The sequence below is a fragment of the Thamnophis sirtalis genome, unplaced genomic scaffold (genome assembly GCF_051295495.1).
Source record: "Thamnophis sirtalis isolate CommonGarterSnake01/CBP01778 unplaced genomic scaffold, rThaSir2_p1.2 scaffold_4, whole genome shotgun sequence".
NCBI classification, from domain to species: domain Eukaryota; kingdom Metazoa; phylum Chordata; class Lepidosauria; order Squamata; family Natricidae; genus Thamnophis; species Thamnophis sirtalis.
This window is the reverse complement of record NW_028261384.1, coordinates 98,588,041-98,608,286: the sequence shown is the minus strand read 5'-3', so window position 1 is coordinate 98,608,286 and position 20,246 is coordinate 98,588,041. Positions and strand designations below refer to the sequence as shown.

The window sequence follows — 20,246 nt, the reverse complement described above, 5'->3', positions numbered from 1 at the left end:
AGCTTCTTCCGCTTCCTCAGAAGCTCCGTACTTCTACTTCCTCTCTCTGACAGGCTGTCTCGTTGGCAAATCAAGAGAAAGAATTCGGAGCCTTGCTTTTTTTCGCCACGAGCTGGTGATGTCATTTGAGAGGGCGGGGAAAAGGATGCATCCTTGAGTAAACGGGCGTTGTGCAGACGGGCGTTATTGCCGATAAGAAGTACCTATATGCCTGTGGTGAAAGCGCAGAAAACCTCCAGAAACGGCCTAAAATACAAATCCTATTATATTTGACTTTAATGGCTGGAAATGATGAGAGTCATACTACATCCTAATATAGTGCTATATAATTGAAGCACGCTTGGTTGGAGAGAGTGGCCGATGTGGAACCATATTATGCCGTTATCTTATTGTATTGCCTATTGAGGGAAGGTGGAATAGAGTTTAAAGCGGGCATTAGTAACAGTAAACATTTTGTACCTCCTCCCAAGTACATTTTAAAAATCTGGCATTCCCTGATTTAGATATGTTGACATTTGTTATCTTAAACTTGTTTATATGTAAGTTGCAATCTCTGCTTATCTAATTATCACTGTGTGTATGTGTGATGAGCAACAATTCTATGCTTAGAAGAACTCATATTCCACTCTTCTGAGGAAGAAAAATTAGGAATTAGAATAGAACGGAATAACAAAGTTGTAAGGGTCATTGGAGGTCTTCTAGTCCAACCCCCTTCTCAGGCAGACAAGCCTATACCATTTCAGACAAATGGCTGTTCAATCTCTTTTTTAAAAGCTTCCAGTGTTAGATCAGTCTCAACTTCTGGAAGCAAATTCTTCCACTGATTAATTGTTAGTTAATAGAGGTATTGTTGCCCATCACAGATACACACAGATATTTTACTGCAAAAACACACACAAATTCATACGCTCATATATGTAAAGATGTGTGAAAAAGAAACACCATCTTTGAGTTCTGTATTGAGTGTTACATATCAAGCCTAATAAAAAATCATCTAGTCCTTACCTATTCTTAAAAATAGGCTAAATGCAACCTCAGATGAGCATCACACGACATATCACACCATGACACCATTTATTTTATAAAAAGAAAGCCAATACGCAGAAGCCATGTGTGAAAAACTAAGTACACCCTACTGTTTTCATATGTATGCAGAGGCTAAGTAGCAGCCAGGTACTGCTAATCAAGGGCCTTGAACAATTGATCATCAACAAATGTGACTACCTCAATAAAAGCAGAAATTTAAGGAGTTTACTAGTCCCGAGCATTGAGGTGTGTATTAACAAAATGCTGAAGAGTAAAGAGTCATCCATGATCTTAAGTAGTTGTTGCTGCCCATCAATCTGGGAAGAGTTATAAAATCATTTCCAAACAATTTAAAGTCCATCATTCTACAATGAAGAAGATTATTCACAAGTGGAAAACATTCAAGACAATGGATATTCCAGCAAATTTACCCCAAGGTCAGACAGTGCACTCTTCAAAAAATTGAAAAAAACCCAAGAGTTACATCTCAGACTCTATATGCCTCTTGACATGTTGAAGTTCATGCTACAGTAGTACGGTTTTTAAAAGACTGGTTAAGTATGCCTTGTTTGGAAGGGTTATCAGGACAAAGCCTCTTCTCTTTAAAAGGAATATAGCACAGCTTAGGTTTGCCAAGTTGCATGTAAAAAAACCACAAGACTTCTGAAATAGAGTCCTTTGGACAGTTGAGACCAATATGGAGTTGTTTGACCATAATGCACAGTGCCGCATTTGGCCAAACAGCATATCAGCACAAACATTTCATACCAATTGCCAAGCACGATGGTGGAATGGTGATGATTTCAGCTTGTTTTGCAGCCACATGACATCTGGGCATCTTGCAGTCATTGAGTTCAGCCATGAACTACTCTGTATATCAAAGTATTCTAGAGTCAAATGTAAGGCCATCTGTACAACAGTTAAAGCTTGGCCAATATTAGCCAAGTTTTAACTGGACAATGTTCCCAAGCACACCAGCAAATCTTCAACCGAATGGCTGAAAAAGAAATGGTGTTGTAATGGCTCAGTCAAAATCTTGACCTCAACCAATTTAAAATGCTGTGGTGGGACCTCAAGAGAGTCTTGCATAAACAAATCTCTACAAAGTTCACTGAACTGAATGTTATAAATAAAAATGGGGCAAAATTCTTCCACAACAACATGAAAAGCTAATAAAATCATACTTCAAATTATTGCTGGTAAAGGTGGTTCTACAAATTATTGACTCATAAGGTATACTTAGTTTTTCATACATGGCTTCTCAATTTTGGCTTTCTTTTTGTAAAATAAATTATATGATATAATATGTCAAGTTATCTGAGGCCGTATACAGCATACTTAATAACTGCTAAGATTAGATGATTTTTACTATGTCCTGATAGGTAAACCATAGAACTCATGGCTGCAAAGTTTTCCCTGGCAGTCATGTCTTACTCTTGGGAGAGGGGGTACTCATCCACAACTTACAGCCTGAAAGTATGGTGATTCAGATGTTGACTGAAGATGCTTCTGTGGTCATGTGGCTGACATGATTATATGACAAAAATGCATGGAACACTGTTAACTTCCAACAAAGTGGTACCTATTTATCTATTTGCATTTACATGTTTTGGAACTGCTAGTTTGGCAGAATCCAGAGTCAGTAATGGAAGCTCACTTCATCACATGGTACTTGGCCTCAAACTGCCAACCCTCCAGTCAACAAGCCCAGCATCTTAACTGCTTAGCCACTGAGCCCTCATGCATGCATGCATCCATTTGGATTTCCTTTCTTCAGCTGCAATGTGTATTTCTATTTTCCTAGGTTTCTATTTTAATAGAAAATAAGAGTGTGTCCTCTTTGCTCCTGTGCTGTCCAAACCACAATACTATTCCTATTTAATTGCAGGTAGGTTACAAGAATGTTTCAATAATATTAAATGTTTAATCAGTTCTGCCTGCAGAAGAATATTAATATAAAGCTTAACAATTCTTTTGGAATGGCCACTATCTATAGACAAATATTAGTGTACCTTCTGTATTTCATTTTCTACTTGAATGATCCAATGAACTTTGTGAGTTTTGTACTTGGTCATCTGAACAGTTTGTACCAACAAATAGTTTGTGAGTGGTCAAACATTCTTTTCCCCATGTAACACCAATAATCTATATATTAAAAATTGTGTGTGTGTGTGTGTGTGTGTGTGTGTGTGTGTGTGTGGTGTGTGTGTGTGTGTGTGTGTCTGTCTTCCAGCATAACTCTGGAACGCTTCAAGCAATTTCAACCAAAACTTGGTACACAGATGTCTTACTTTCTGGAAACAAATACTGTAGGAGTAAGACACCCCTAAGACCCCTCAGGGTGTGTGTTCTGTTACTATACAGTCTTCAAATGGCTTCTATTGTAGTGCCATAAAATGGCTTCTACTGTACAGCACAGTAGAGTTGACATGGTAATGGCTTTATAGTACTCCACAAGGGAGCTCCTTCTGATAAGGCGGAAAATTCAACATTAGAAATTATGTTGGGTCTGGACATTTCTCACCTATAAATAAATACCGGGACAATGCTCGGTTATCAGCTAGTACTGCAATAAAATTCCAGATGTGCCCACTTGCCAAAATAGTTGGACATTCCTGGCATAACATTTTTCTCAAGGTCTTATGGGAGCTGAGAAGTGGCCCTTGTTTCCTGTTATTGGTTTATATGTAGCAGACAATTGTTATGAATAAAATAAGAATGTGTCTGTCTGTATGTGTGTGTGTGTACACATGCACATATCTACATACATACATACATACATACACCGTATATAACCATGTGTGTCTAGAAGGAGACTGGATTTAATCATATTTCTGTGTAGTTATAACAGAATAACTGAGTTGGAAGGAATGTTGGAGGTCTTCTAGTGCATAAGCAGGAGACCCTATACCATTCTGGATAAATGGCTGTTTAATTTGATCTTTCAAACCTTGAGTGATGGAGCAACCACAACTTCTGGAGGGAAGCCACTTACTGGTTAATTGTTCTCATTGTCATGGAAGTTTTTCTAGGTCTAGATTGCTTCTCTCCTTGATTAGCTTCCATCGATTGTTTATTGTCCTGCCTTCTGGTGCTTTGGAGAATAGGTTGACCCCCCTCTTCGTTGTAGCAGCGCCTGAAACACTGCAACTTGTTGCCCCTGGTTCTCCTTTTCACTAGACTAGACGTACCCAATTCCTGCAGCTTTTCTTTATATATTTTAGCCTCCAGACCCCTAATCATCTTTGTTGCTCTTCTTTGCACTAGTTTATGAATGATTTTCACACATGTACTTGATTTTGTAATCCAATCTAAAAATAAAGTTTATATAAAATATTTCTATATCTGTTTAGTATGAATTCTTCCATCTTTTAGAATAATAGAAAATTGAGCTGGTGACTTATTATTTCAAATAATGAAAGTAGTTTAGATTATAAGCCATATTTGGCTGATACACCAATGGTTTCTTGAATAATGGTCTATTCAGTTCATTTTGTGCTTTTGCTTTACATGACACAATGAGACAACATGAACTTTTTAATTTAACATGGTAGACTAAAATATGGCAGAGTCCTCTTGATTTAGTGTGCTTTGTGAAGGAAGCCATTATCTCTAAAAATAAACTCAAGCAACAAGGAGTAGTAAATATGGTGCTAATATGAAGCCACTGAGAAATGAAGAGGAAGTGCAGAATGTCATGGTAGTCTCTGGTTTGTGATTGCAGCAGATTGACTATAATTCTATCTGTGTTACCCAACTGCACACAAAAACTAACAAAGAGAGACAGAACCCTTTATTTCTTAGAGTTGAGCTTGACATCTGATAATTAGTAGTTGGAGATCTGCATAGTTTTCTCCCATCAAAAGACTGGTGTGTCCAATTTTGTGGCCCTAATTGGTGCTATTTTTTAATTGACCTGCAGAGGTCGTTTCAAGGCAAGGAAAATAGATCTTTGGTCTTTTTAGCTTCAAAATAAAACAAATTTAGTTAGCCTACCACACTTTCTACTCTAAAAACTGTTATGCCTCATCTCAGGTACAGAAAATGTTTCGGAGTATTTCCTGGTAACTAAACTATTCTCTCTAAGCAAAAAGTAATATTTATTCTGGTTTAGAACACAGAAGAGACTACAAATAAACATCACTAAATGTATTATACATAAATATAAAATGAATTCAAGAAATTTTATGTTTATGTTGCATGTGTATGTGTGTGTGTGTGTATGTATGTATGTATGTATCTCTGTCTCTGTCTCTATATCTATCTATCTATCTATCTATCTATCTATCTATCTATCTATCTATCTATCTATCTATCTTTTCGTAGATTTTCACGGGTGTAGGCATGTTGGTCCTGTTGTATTCGGGTCTACAATCTCTCTCTCCCCCGCTCTCTCTCTCTCTCTGTGTTTGTGTGTGTGTGTGTGTGTGTGTGTGTGTGTGTGTGTAGCAGTTGGTTTCTTTTTTCTTTTTCAGAAAGATATTGACATTATCTAAGTCTTTGGAAAATAATGATGGATTTGGTTAAAATCAGCTGCTAGCCTCATATAACCACAATGCCTGTTCTCTGGGGTAGGTGATGAAATGAAATGCCCCTCCAGATCTTATTAGGAAGAGAGGAGGCCAATGTTGCAAAGATAAAGGCAACTGTGCTTCTGGTTGCTAGGAGATGTAGGTCCCATCATGGCAACAGGGTCCAATCCCAGGAAATAACTAATCAGGGGTATCTGAATAACTGACAGGAGGAACACAGTGCAATGGGACATCTAAACAGTACCTCCGCCTCTTCAATTTTTTCTCTATAGAACAGCACTGACCATTAAGCAATGGCGACAGTTGCCATAGCAACAAACATATTGTTTTAGATGCTTAGCTGTGTAGGACTATAGGGGTACTATGAAAAGGAAGAAGGAAAATGAATGTAATAATACTGGGAGTTTTTAACACCAGAATTTTCTGGTTCCGAATTGAAGTCTATTTACAATATTCTGGTATCTAAACATACCTGTGCACATATTCACAGTGGGACACAACCACACATATGCATACTTGTTTTGAGGTTATTATCTATAGGAAATTGTTGCATATTTGTAGTAATGTTTATGTTTCTTTTTTACAAGTTAAATACTTAACAAACAAGCACAGAATCTATTTCCTTGAGACACTATCAACACATCTAGGATCTAGAACACAAGTTGTATTCAATATGTCATTATAAATTCCTTGTAGTCTGCTATAAAGCATCTTTTGGTTAGAAAAATATATTTCTAGCCTATCTCTTTTCTGAACCCAGAAATATTATTTTTGTTTGTTTGTTTGGTCAGTTGGTTTAGCATAATTTGGTTCCAGTAATCTTGATTTCTCCATAGTTTAAAGATCATTATTTGTTTTGTTCATTCTGATGGTTGCAGTATTAAATATATTTAGAAGCAGTAGAAAGAAAAGATCTCTCCCATTTAAAACTTTTTTTTTAACTCCAAAAGAAATGAAGAGGTTCATTCACAGCCAAAGAGAATGTTAGATTTAAGACTACACCAGCTCTTTAAGAAACTGTGGAAGGAGCCCCTGTGGACACTAATTGGCCTTGATAATATCTGGCAGACCAAAACTCCCTTGCTTTTTTTTTAAAGCACTACACAATCCTTTGAAAAGTGCAATTGAAATCTTTGCAGTGTTTGTCCTAGGTAAGTGTGTTTAGCATCATGATGCCATAGCACTTCAGTAGAAGGTAGAATCAAATAACGTAGGAAGAGATTCATAATTCTTTTAAAAGGATTTTAAAAGGGAACAAGTAGCCCTTTCTAAGGTTTACTAAAATATTTAGCTATACAACTGCATCTCTACATCAGAAGATGTCAAAATATGATCCAGCATGTCAGTAGGTCTTCTGTCAAGCTTCTTTTGGTAGTGGAATAGAGGCTGATGGGAGTTGTAACTGAACAGATCTTGGCTAGAGACACTATTTTATTCCCCTCCCCTCTAAATATGAAAAGCTAAATGGGGAGGGCTGTGTGAAAAAGAACATGCAAACATGCTTACACTTTCCCTTCCAAAAAAGGTAACATGCAAATTAGCTAGATTTACAACATAAGTTGTGATTCTCACTGTGCCCCTCTTTCTAACATCATTCTTTAAAAGAATGTGAAGAGAACAGAATAGATAATATCTGATCCATTTTTACGTGCTTTCAAACTGCTAGGTTGGCAGAAGCTGGGACAAATAATGGGAGCTCACTCTGTTACATGGCACTAGGAATTCGAACTGCCAAACTGCCAACCTTTCTGATTGACAAGCACAGGGTCTTAGCCACTGAGACACCGCATTCCGTGTATCTAAAACCTTAGGATAATTTTGATTTGTACAACTTATCCTTCGAGATAATCTAATTCAAATTCAATAAACCTGCATTTGAGATATTGTACTTGAGGGGGAGGGGTCTCATCACCAATTATTGCTCTATTAAAAAGACCCACAGTCTCCCACAGAAATACCCAAAGAATCTCCTTGTAATGCTTATTTTCTATAAGAAACACAACAGTTTTAAGATGATCATTCAAGATCATTGTATTGTTTCAGTAAAATTAGCCAAATTTAAGATTTAGAATTGGAAAAACAATTCCAGGTATATTTACCATGCAGGGGATTTACTTCTGTTAACATTTACACAATTGACAGGTAAAAGGCGATGGGATCAGATTTTGAAATATGTAGGACTAAGTTGCTAGTTCAGAGACATAACAGCATGTAGTGATTATTTCCTATATTAACTGTTACTTAGTTTAGTTCTATATTATTGTAGGGGCATTTTTCATAGGATAAACCTATTTCCTCATTAAAATATACAAAACCGCTCTTTAAGATTCCTTTTCTCAGTCTTTCTCAGTAAAAGAGCGGGGGATGGTTGTAATATAAGATCTTTCTACCGTGGCTCCATATCTATACAATTCACCAGTAGAACTGAAATTCTGGAGTGTAAGGCAGCGGGCAAATTCCTGTTGCATCTGTAACAATATCTGTTCATATGAGCAAGAAAAGATCCCAAAAATAACAGTGCACAAAATGTTTAAATTTCAAATATATATTTTGGCTTTAAGACAATTGCTTTGCATTTGAAACAGACTGTCTAATCATTCTTAGACTGTTTAAACATTTGAAACAACTCTTTAAACACTTCAAAGCTGCTCAAAACCCCTAATGTCAAACATAAGCAACAGTTTCAAACATGAAGAAGTTCACTTTCAAAGTAATTGTATATAGAAATAAAGAATATTACTTACTTATATAAGATTATTTAGAAATAAAGAGTACTAATATGTATTGATTCTACTAGAGGCATAGTTACTGAAATCAGTTGAAAAGTTGGCCAACTTCTTCCTGTCTCCTTGAAATCTGTTCTACATCACATCTGCAAATTTGGCTGGATTTATAAAGTACATAAAATAGCAGTTACATTCTTATTATACTGTAAGAATTTTACAGTATAGTACAGTATACAAAATAACTCATTCAGTCCAGCAAGGAGCATTCATGGCCTATAAATGTAGCCCAACAATAGATCAGTATTCACAACTCAGAGAGCAAAACAAGAATACAGAAACAAAGATCAGCAATATTCAGAGGCTCAAAATTCCCATTCTGGACAAACTTTCTTATTTAATTTTGTCAAAATAGTTTGTCTTTTTAAGGAAATGCTTTCTTGCTATTTAGTGAGACCTTAAAGCATTTAATATATACAACATTTATGTAGTGCTCTTAGAGGATTTACAATCAAATATCTTGTGATGGTTTATGACAACACTAAAAAAGGTGAGTTTTATAATGCTCATATCATTAATTAGGGGCAGAGGCTGAGAGAAGCAGCAGTTGCCCAGGGCCAGTTAGAACGTGAAGTTAAAACTTCAACCTTCTACATCATTGGCACATTGACATCGGATCAAGTCAGCCCTCTATTTTACTTTAAAAGTGTCTTTTAAAATTGACTGTGCTCAAAGTTTTGTAAAAAACCTGGACACATTGTTTACTTGATGGTGAACTGTTTTGAATGTTTCTGAAAACAAATCCCACATGAATAAGAACTAAATGTAACAAAAATGAGTTGCAATGAGTCTCATGGAGTGTATCAGAGGGTGATCGAATACTGGCCTGATCAAAGACATTAATGGTTATATGCCAACTCACAAATAGATCTTTTGAAAGTAGATTCATGTGTAGGATTTTGAGCAGGTAGGTTCAGTAAAACAGAGAGTGCCATTATGTTTTCCAAAATGGAGCCACCAGTATAAGTTTTTGGCCTCAGAAACACATTGATTATATTGTCTTGATGAAAAAGGAAATGCTTTTTGTGTGCCTGTGTGCATTGATTTTATCACAGAACAATCTTAAGGGCAACTACCTTTCTAGAATTATACTCTTGTGTCAGGGAAAATGCAAGCTATCTATATCTCTGGCATCTTTTGTGTTAGAAAAAGCACCCTGGATTTGCAGTTTAAATGTGATGAACTGTCAAAATACATTAGATCCTATGTAGAGGAAAGATTGATGTTTCCTAATTAATTATTCTCTTCTTTCCAGAGTGGAAAAAAGAGAGAGGCCAATTTCCCAGAATGACCTCCTCAGCAGATTATCTGTTTTATAATAATTGTGTTCAGGAATTGAAAACCAAAATCAACTATAATTGCCATAAACTTAGAAATCATTTGTATACCCTCACTTGCACCTTTTAACCAAGGAAGAGAGAAAAGAAAAAAGAAAAAAGAAAAGAAGGATGAGAAAATAACTTAATAAGAAAAAGCCTTTGGCTCTTACAGCAGACTTGAAAATATGCACACATATGCTCATATAGAATAGATGTAGCAAAAATCTCAGACTGAAGTTTTTTGAGAAAAAGGAAATAGCAAACTCAGGAAATAAATTTGACCAACAAAAAAAAATTACCAATTGATATTAATTTGAATCCACTTGGAGAAGTAATTCTACTCTGAAGTGACATGAAGCTTCAGAGGGTGAATTTGAGGTGCTATTCAAGGTGGTAGTGAGGGCATTGCTGATTCATAGACCATAATCCATTTGAAATTCTTCCATCCAAACCTCATCAAAATGATTGTTCACTGCTCTAGTGTTATTGTTGTCAACTCACATTAGTTTCAATGAGCCTTGCACTGGTAAATTTCCTGATGGATTATGTGACATGCTAAGTAGAAGAGAGGGGGATTCATTTAGATTTTCACTGCTTTGGATCAGTCCTATGGTCCCTTAATTCACATATATTCAAGAGTTTGAATATGTATGTAACAAGATGCCCATTGGCCAATGATATTAGTCTGAGGAAAATAAATAGAATATGACTGTTCTGATTCTGACAAGACATTCATAACATTACTGCTTTGAAAATATATCTGCAAGATTTCTGAATCAATGGTTGCATAACTGTTATTTATAAGGACCTTGAAAACCAAAATATTTCAGCTGTCAGAATATATAATTTTCCAAAAGAATAACTTTTAAAAAGAAATACGGTAGTAATAATAATATATGCATTTTAAGAAACAGGAAAATTGGTGCTGGTGGCTGTGAAATTTACGCACCAAATATCCTAAAAGAAAAAGTTGTGGCAAAAGGCTCCTTGGCATCAGTGAAAGCTCTCCGCGCTAGAGCGGAAATAAAAGTTTGGTGGTGAACAGCCCTGTCCTGAACAGGTGGGGAAGGAATTTTGGGGGGAAAGAGAGGTGACAGGACAAAACATGGCTGAGCTAGAATGAGCAGTCATATTAACTGTATATCCAGAGTGATCACCAAGTTCCTTGTCAGCCCGAGGTTGATCTGTGGAACTTACAGAATCACAAGAGGTGGATCCCCTCCTCTCTTGGGGTTCAAAGAATTCCATGTCCTGGGAGGCAGTAGAAGGCAGAGAGCTGGTGAAGGCAGAAAAATCAAGGCTTGAGGATGCTGGTAGGCTGGGGAGCATAGGCAAGGAGGAAGCCAGAAGGCTATGAGGTGGCAGGGAAACTGAGGTCCGAGAAGAAGGCAATCTGCTTACAGGAGACAGGGAAGGCGATGTCTGCTCACAGCTGTGAAGGCAGACTGAGGTAGGGTTGGAGAAAGACTGAGTGGTAAGCTGGCTCTGAAGAAGATTCATGAGATGCTGTAACTCTTGGCTGAGTTGGGAAACTTCCCGATTCAGGTTGTTTATCTGTAGGGAGGCAAGAAAAATAAACAGAAAAGCAACACCACCCAGAATCTTTTTGGGGAATATCATCAAAGCATTTTTATAATATGATATATTGGAATGATTATTTTATGCAGCACTAGTGGAAGATAAGCAACTAGCCTAAAATCCTTATATATCTAAGGGTAGAACATTAATATTCTTCAATATTAATTACCACAATTCTTCAGTCTATCATGTCCGTCCATGTTCATATTTTGTATCAAAGAAGGAGGGCTAGTTTCTAGCTGAGCTGCATGATTATGCTGAACACTTTTGGACCTCATTTTCTTCCTTGATTAGTGAAATAGGGCAGGTGCAACTGATCTTAGGAGTAAGGTTAGTTACTCAAAAGCTGATAAAAAGTCCCCTGCTTTGATTCTTTTCTGGATGTACAATTTTATTTGTTCTACAGTGACTCTTATAGTGCATCTAGATCTTACCTTCAGTCCTACCTTATTTATCACTGCCAAATATAAGATTTTATTTAAGCATACTTACACATACATAAACTCATATCTCTATATATTCATTTAATAGTATAATACTCAGATTGTAGGATTCTGGTACTAAATTTTACTCCTTTTAAGTCTTTAAGTCCTTTTATTAGTCATTTACTCACTTAGGTTCTATTTTTAATACAATATCCTGCTGTCCATAATTATTGTATTGTACTGCAACAAATGACATATGTACTCCTATTGATGTCGTAGAAATGTTTCAGATCTTAAGGAATTTTACTGTGCTTCTAGATAATGCCAACCTTTCCTCTCTATGTTGTGGCTTTCTGTGCTTTGTTTTTTAATTCTTTTATGATGTTGACAATTTAATTTGACAGTTAGTGACTATTAAAGATAATCATCCATAGAATTCGTTTTTTGTCATCCAACCTTCTTTCTTTTAATAAATTTCAGTGGGCGGCAGTTTTGGTCACTTGTCTACCTTTCTTTCCTCTCGTAATCAAATCCAACCCAGACAGCACCCTTATCTGTTTTAGCCAAAGTTCCTATTTTGAAATAAAATAAGGATTAACAGGGTACACAGTAAAGACAAATGCCTCTGAGCATGTATCACTAGAGTATACAGTAAAGCACCAATGCCCTTTCCCTACTCAATCAATCATTCAGTTAACTTCTCTGCAGAGTGGGAGGGTTCTTTCTAAAACTAATGACAGGTTAATCATACATAACTGTTCAAAAATTAAATGCTGCCTTCACTTTATGTTGCTTGATGATATTTGAAGATGGCAGCCTGATCAATTGAGAGGGACAAACTTTAAAGTAACAGCTGATGATATTAAAACCTTTAATTTACCGTAATCAATTCACACAAACCCTCTCACTTTTAGGGATGCTGAATGCATTAAAAATGGTCTCCTTTGTTTTGCCATTTCCACCTGGCCATCCTCTTCAACAGACTCAGCATAGAAAATAGGGAAAGGAACCAACAGAGAGAAAGAAATGGGGTGTTGTGGGGCAATCAGTGCCAATGATAATTTTCATGTTCAAAGTCGAGTAAAGAAGTCACACATATTTTAAAAGTTATATGATTATTAAATTCTAGACCAGGATTTCTATTCATGTCATCCTCTGTCCTGATGCCTGTAAGGCAATTATAGACAAAAGAACCCCCGGGAAGGAACCCTAGAAAGTGAGGCCTGGTGAAGACATGGGGACTCTGGATAATCTGAGTTTTTCCATAGAATGCAGAACACAAAGGCAATTTAGAAAGATAATGGGGGGGGAAAGGAATGGGCAGGCTCTGTTGCTAGGTAATTGTCACCGAATTTAAATTTTAAATTAAATTTTAATTTAAACTCTTACACCCACAGTCAGAAACGCCAACACAGGGGCTGTCTATGAAATTTACAGTCTCATCTTTCTTCATCTTGCCAGGGCAGAAAAAAAATACAACTGATCCAAAAAACAAATGTTGGATACAAGGAGTAATCTTTGGGGAGCATTTATTTTTTCCACAGCTTCAGGCATCAAGTGAGTGGGAAGGAGGAGGAAGGACCTTAGATCAGGGCCAGCTTTGCCATTAGAGAGAAGAGGCAATAGTCTCAGGTGGCAGATGCCAAAAAGCAGCAGTAGCAAAAACTGCTTGGTTTTGCTTAGTTTATTGGTTATCTATCTCTCTTGGAGCACTGATCTATCTACATCTTAAAAATAGGCAAGAAAATGGTAAAAGAAAACCTATCCACTCTAGATGTGTACAAATAACCAAGACCAAATAGATTATATTCCAGAGTTCTGAAGGTGCTGCCAGACATGATATCAGAACTTCTAAACCATATCTGTTAAAGATCCTGGAGCACCAGAGAACTGCCAGACTACTGGAACAGAAGCAATGTGGTTCCATTCTTTAAAAGGGGGGTGCGGGAACTAGAGCCAGGAAATTACATACCAATCAGCTTGACATCTATACTTGGGAAGACCCTGGAAAAGATAATTAAGCAATGAACTGTGAAACACCTAGAAACAAGCAAAGTTATTACTAGAAGCCAACATAGTTTGTCAAAAACAGATTATGCCAGACAAACTTTTTGCATTCTTTGACAAATTACTGGACCAGTGAAATGTGTGGACATAATTCACTTGGACTTCAGTGCAGCATTTGGCAAAGTAGACCACAACCTACTTCTTGGTAAGATAAAAATATGTGGGATAGACACATCACCACCAGATAGATTCATAATTGGCTGACCAACAACACTCCACTTGTAATCCTCACTGGAACTACAGCTACATGAAGGAAGCATGCAACGAAGTACCCCAAGATTCTGTCATAGTTCCAGGACTCTCCAACATCTTCATAATCTATTTAGAGGAGGGGATAGAAGGGGAACTCATCAAATCTGTAGATGACACCAAGCTAGAGGGAAGAGCTAACCATTTAGAAGAAGGATCTTGACAGACTTGAACACTTGAACACTGGATCCTATCCAACAAAATGTAATTGTATTGGTGAGAAAAATAAGATTTTAGTAAAGAAAAATAAATTCACAGGTTATAGTACTTAGCTCAACAGCGGTGCTTGTGAGAGGGATCTAGATGTCCTAGTGAACAACTATTTAAGTATGAGCCAGAAATGTGCTGTAGCTGCTAAAATAAGCCAATATGGTTCTAGGTTACATCAACAGAAGGACAGTATTAAGATCACATGAAGTGTACCGCTTTTTGCTGCTTTGTCTTTGTTTATACTTGATACTACTTTGGTAAGACCACATTTGGAATACTATATCCAGTTTTGGCTATCAGAATACAAAAAGATTTTGAGACCCTAGAAAGAGTGCAGAAAAGAACAACAAAGGAGGCTGGAGGCTAAAATATATGATGAATGGTTGCAGGAATTGGATACTTTAACTAAGAGAAGGACTATAAGTGACATGATAATAATCTTCTAATATTTAAGGGCTGTCACAGAGAAATGTAGAGGGGCTGGGTGGGGCAGTCAACTTATTCTCCAAAACATCCAAGGGCAGGACAAGAAGTAACAGATGGAAATTTTTGAAGATGAGATATAACTTAGAACTAAGCAGAAATTTCCTGATAGTGAGAACAATTAATCAGTGGAATGACCTGCCTCGAGAAATTATGGATGCTCTTATCACTGCAGTTTTAAAGAAGAGTTTAGACAGCCATTTTTCCAGAATGGTATAGGGGTTGTACTAGAAAACCTCTAAAGTCCCTTCCAACTCTGTTATTCTTGCTTGTCTTTTTTATCCAACTGATCTACTGTATTCTAACTGAAAGAACTTGCTCTCATATCACTAGTACTAAACTAAGATTCAACTGGTAATTCAGTTAACTTCTGTAATGTGTAATGCATATATATCAAATTTCTCAGATGGTAAAGTAAATGCACTTTGCACATATGCAGACGTATTTTCATTTCAAATGTAACTTTATACTTTTTACAGCAAAGTTCTGATGCAATAAACAGATTTTAGGATGAAGTTCAATTGACTCTGTCCGCAAATTAAGGCTTGTGTCTTACCTCTTGATTCAGCTTTCTGATGTTGTGCTTTACCTCATCACTTTCAGTAGCTAATACGAGATTGGTTGGTCCTGTGAAGAAATCCAGAGAAATGAGGGATGCAATTGTAAATTGTTCACAGGTTGGTTTCTAAGTTATCTCTAATATCGGATTAATACTAAAGTGACTCTTTATGTATGGCTAAATAAGAAAGCCAAAAGAATAGGGTCATATATCATTTATACTGAAATGCAACATCTCTCCCATTGCATTATGTCTCACTTAATGCAAAGAACTGTGCTCCACTGACCAATCTGTCTGCTTTGTTTAACTACCAATAAATAACTTCAAACCTTTTCCTGCTTCTCTTCTGGGCTTGAACTGCATATATTTCAAAGAGGTCGGCTTTGAACAAAGACCTAAAAGTATTTTTTTTTTAAAAAATAAAAAATAAAAAAATAATGTCCCAAGAAAACATAAGGCTTACACAGAAGATAAGCCTGTTTTTTTTGGGGGGGGCATCATTTTTTGGGGGGGGAATGGCATCATTTTGAGGGGGGGAATAGCATCATGGGAGCTTTGGAGGTGGTTTACAGGAATATACAACATTTAAATCTTTATGCAGGGAAGAGGAAGAGAATGTTACAGAATCAGTTTCATTTCTGATGAAGAATTGATATTTGGGTGGAACACAGATAGAAGAGCTTTCAGTTATGTGAGCCTCCTCCAGCAGCAAAAAATTGGTACAGGCTGGACAGAATGTCAAATATTTGAAAAGAAAAGTTGAATCCCACAATCCATCTATACATTTTTCTATATATTTTATAACTTGTTGCCCAGAGTCACCTTATAAGAAAGATGGGGGGGGGGAATAAAAATTTAGCAAACAAACAGACACACACACACAGAATAAAAATGTTAAGCAAGTCTAACTGCATGCCTTGATTTCACTTTTTTAATGGAGAAGAGTCAAGATCATGCTGGTACTCTTAGCAATAGAAGACCAATATATTTAGAGAGCACCAGTTAGGGGAAAGCAAATTTAGTTTATAGTATTATTATTTATATTCCCTATTTTTTCTGCTAGGAAATGATAGGCTAACTTGGCATTATGTCCTATTTTATAGAGAGTAACCTGCCTGATGACTTCTGTTTCAAGGGCAATTTAATGTAAATCCCATTTAAAGGTAAAAATCCTAGAAATGGAAATCAGGGCTGTTGAAGTTGTTCATCAATAATGAAGACCTAGGCTGAATATGGAGACATGGTGGCTCAGTGGCTAAGATTTTGAGCTTGCTGATCAAAAAGGTCTAAAAAAAAAGGTGTTTAGTCATGCCGCCACATGACCATGGAGACATCTTCGGACAGGGCTGGCTCTTTGGCCTTGAAGCAGAGATGAGTACTGCCCCCTAGAGTCAGGAATGACTAGTACATATGTGCGAGGGGAATCTTTACCTTTACCTTTACCTTAGGCTGAATATACACTCATAGATCACATGTTCACAGTTTTCCTTATTATGCACAGTAGTTCAGTTTAAATTATTTCTCATTTCAAATTGGTATATTATTTGGTATTTCCGTATATTTAATTTTGGGGCATTGACTATAACGAATTCAACTATGCTAGTCAAGAGTTCTGCAGCATTAGTTTGCAAAATAGTCTCCCTAAAAGAATATAAATAATATCTTCGTGTATAGCCACACTAGACAATTGTGAAACAGATTGCAAACTACTTTATTAGCTATCTTGAAGCCATTGCTCTCCAACCCCCGTTTGAGCATATGAGGTAATCCCTATCAATTAGCATTATCCATCAATGCTCATTTAAACATAAAATCTGCCAGTCTCATTCAGCTATTGAAAAGGCATTGCTCTTGCATTTCAACTAACATATAGTTCTATAAACGTCAATGGTTTATTAGTGCCAATTAGCAAGCAGGCTGCATAACAGCTAGGTCATCTAACAACACTGTCCACTACCATTTTGGTTATTATTTTTCTATTTCATTTAACAATGGTAAGCTAGGAAGCCAAAACAAAGTCATCCATTAAAACCTCCTGTTACCAAGATATATAACAATATTATATGAGGTTTTTCCTGGAATGCTTTTTAAATCAAAAGAGCTCATTCGGGGGACAGGACCTTGACATAGGTTTCACAAAGCAACAGATGGCAGGGCAAGATGAAAAGCCAGGGCAATAGTCACACTATGTGGAAAAATACAGAACTTTCCTGAATAGGGCCCTTTTCTCAGAGTTTTCTCAAAATTGACAAATATACAGTCTACTCTGAGGATTCTTTAGGACAGCACAAACAATCAGAAAATGTTTCCTGATGAGAAACCATAATCAAAAAGAAGATAATAAAAAATAAATTAATATACAATAAAACAAATAATATGCAAACAATAAACACTTTTACATCTATTCCTTAAAATATATAATTTCATCAACCAGATGCCTTTTGATAGGTCTGGTGATGTTTATCAAAACTTTGGTGCTTATATAAAACTAAGCATAGAAACAGAAGTATTATTTTTTTACGAGACTTGACATCTACGAGTTACTGACCAGTATTAGTGAGTTCCATACATATGAAAGGTGGAGAAAGAGAATTATTTTTGGCTATTGCTATTTACAGTGATTATGTTGAAGTCTAATTAATGGGTAAAACTCTATGGAAGTTTGTGACTGTGGAACAGAGAATTGGATTGTGTGATTTTTGTTAAATTTATTTTCTATATAAATAGTTCATTTACAGTGATAATTCATGAAAGCTATTTGACAAAAATAGTTCTCTAATTCACATTTTATATAAGATCCGAAAGGTTTTGGTCACATACGTGCTCCAGTTAGTTTATATTCAATTTCATTTGATTTTTTTTTGTAAGAATATTGACAAATATGTAGAACAAATTTGTTATCTGGCTTTCTAGTTACCCCTCATTTTTAATATTAAAATTCTTTAACTTGCACTATTGCATTTTTAAATATGATTATAATTTTATTCCCTTTTTGTTGTTCACAATAGCAGCAAACTCAAAGAGCTAGCTTAATAAGCCAAGTGCAATTGGCTATTGGCTATTGGCTTTTGGTTTCTCCCTTTCCAAACAAACAGAAAATCTTCAATTATTGTTTCCTATTTTATCAGATCTGTACAGCAATGAGGAAAAGATTCAAAATTAGCCAAACTCAGGCAATTTATTTTTCCATTTTTGTTCTCCCTTCCACTCTGCCTTCATGATTACACATCATAATTTGATGACAAATTGCTGGTTTTCAGTAAGTTGATTTTTCATATTTGTTGAGTCTAAATTGATACTGTGCTCATGGACTTTTAGGGCCTTCGTGGATTTTTAGGGCCAAGTATTTCCACCCATACATTTCACCTCTGATATCAATATAAGATCAGTATTATGCTTCCTGAAAACATTGGAGCCAAATTTTAGACAGAAAAAAATGCAAGCTAAGTCTCATCCCACTCTAAATGCTCATAGTCATATCAAAGCATGGATGTTTCCAGAATTGGGAATCTTAGCATTGCTAATAAAAATTATCTCTATAGACAATTTCTCTTTTTCTTCTTAGGGGATTGGGAATGGGAGAAGTTAATAAGAAGGATGAGTGAAAAAAATATGAATTTTTAAAAAGAAAAATGATTTATTTTCTAAACTCATTTAAAATTCTATGATTGAGTTAGGACAAAAGAATATTAAAAACCTAGTCCAAAAATGTTCCATTTTATATAGATATTTTAATAATTAGGCTTTTTTTTGAGTTATTAACTGTGGTTTTTCAACTAGTTCAGTTTACTTAATTGAAGAGTTTCTCATGGGTCCTCACCCGAAAAAGAAAATGTCAAAAAAATTATCTGTTCATATCTCAGTTTATATATTTTTTATATTATTAAATATAAATAATATATTTTGTCTAAAATATATACTGCACAACATTTCTTCATTATAATAATATCCTGTCCTTTGCATATAGGTTCATGTATACTATTGCCCATTTTGAGATGCAACATTTTTGCAAAATCTGAGGTATCCCAACATTACACTGAGCCTTGACAAATAAACTACTAAAAGACAGTTGCATAGAATTAGAATGACCAGGGAAGAAATGCATGTTGAAGATGACTCTGAAAAGTGAAGCCAACATTTGCAACTAAGAACTGAGAGCTGGTGAGTAGGCTTCAAGTTTTTCTGAATGAAGAGAGATCATGAGATCACCCAAGCTGTGCTCCTTATGGCTGTCTTTTTTGAGGACACTGCAAGGCCTGATCTCCAAAGGATGGGATGAGATAACCAGGAGCAGAGAGAACTTGCCATATTTACTCTAGCCATGAATGTAGCCTTTCAAAGGACTTTAATTTTGCAGTTCTTTTGCTAATCATTTTTTGGAAATTACCTGTTAATTGCTTTAAAGAAGTTATGAACTTACAAAATGATATGTTTGGATACACCAGAGAGTACCTTCCATCCCCAATAAATGTATGAGATGTACCTTTATAATCTTTAAAAAATTAAAATAAACAGCAAAAAGTAAGACAATGTTTTGTTTCAGAAAATTTTGAACAATTAAAGGCTCAGAAAACAACAGAATGCTGGATTTTGAATATTAAGACTTTGAAATTACTTATAAAGGATAAATACATTTTAGTGGGAAAGAAAAACTTTTTGATATTGGAGACATAAAAAACAAGCAATTTATAATGGAGTGCAGGGAGATTTTTGAGGAACTACATTACAACATTGAATCAATAGTGTCAAAGTGTTATGTCTTCTTGGGAGCAGTCTGTTCCCCAAAGAAAATGCTACAGAGAAAGATATGCAACAAAGTTTTGAGAATAACACAAACAAAAATTTGAACAAGAATTTGTCATAAGAGCCAAGGTGGCGCAGTGGTTAAATGCAGCACTGCAGGCTACTGCTAGATCAGCAGGTCAGCGGTTCAAATCTCACCGGCTCAGGGTTGACTCAGCCTTCCATCCTTCCGAGGTGGGTAAAATGAGGACCCAGATTGTTGGGGGCAATAT

At 36.0% G+C, this 20,246-nt stretch overlaps 1 protein-coding gene across 1 annotated transcript in view; it reads right to left on the bottom strand.

The window, feature by feature from the left end:
* Positions 1-8,131: 8,131 nt before the first annotated feature.
* Positions 8,132-20,246, bottom strand: part of KCNH4 (potassium voltage-gated channel subfamily H member 4) — a 61,007-nt gene continuing 48,892 nt past the window's right edge. Inside the window, exons 15-16 of the mRNA XM_087713532.1 lie at positions 15,229-15,299; positions 8,132-11,214 (exon numbers count right to left, since the gene is read on the bottom strand). Coding sequence (XP_087569658.1) covers positions 10,654-11,214; positions 15,229-15,299 — 632 coding nt within the window. The 3' untranslated portion in view covers positions 8,132-10,653. The remainder of the gene's footprint in view (positions 11,215-15,228; positions 15,300-20,246) is intronic.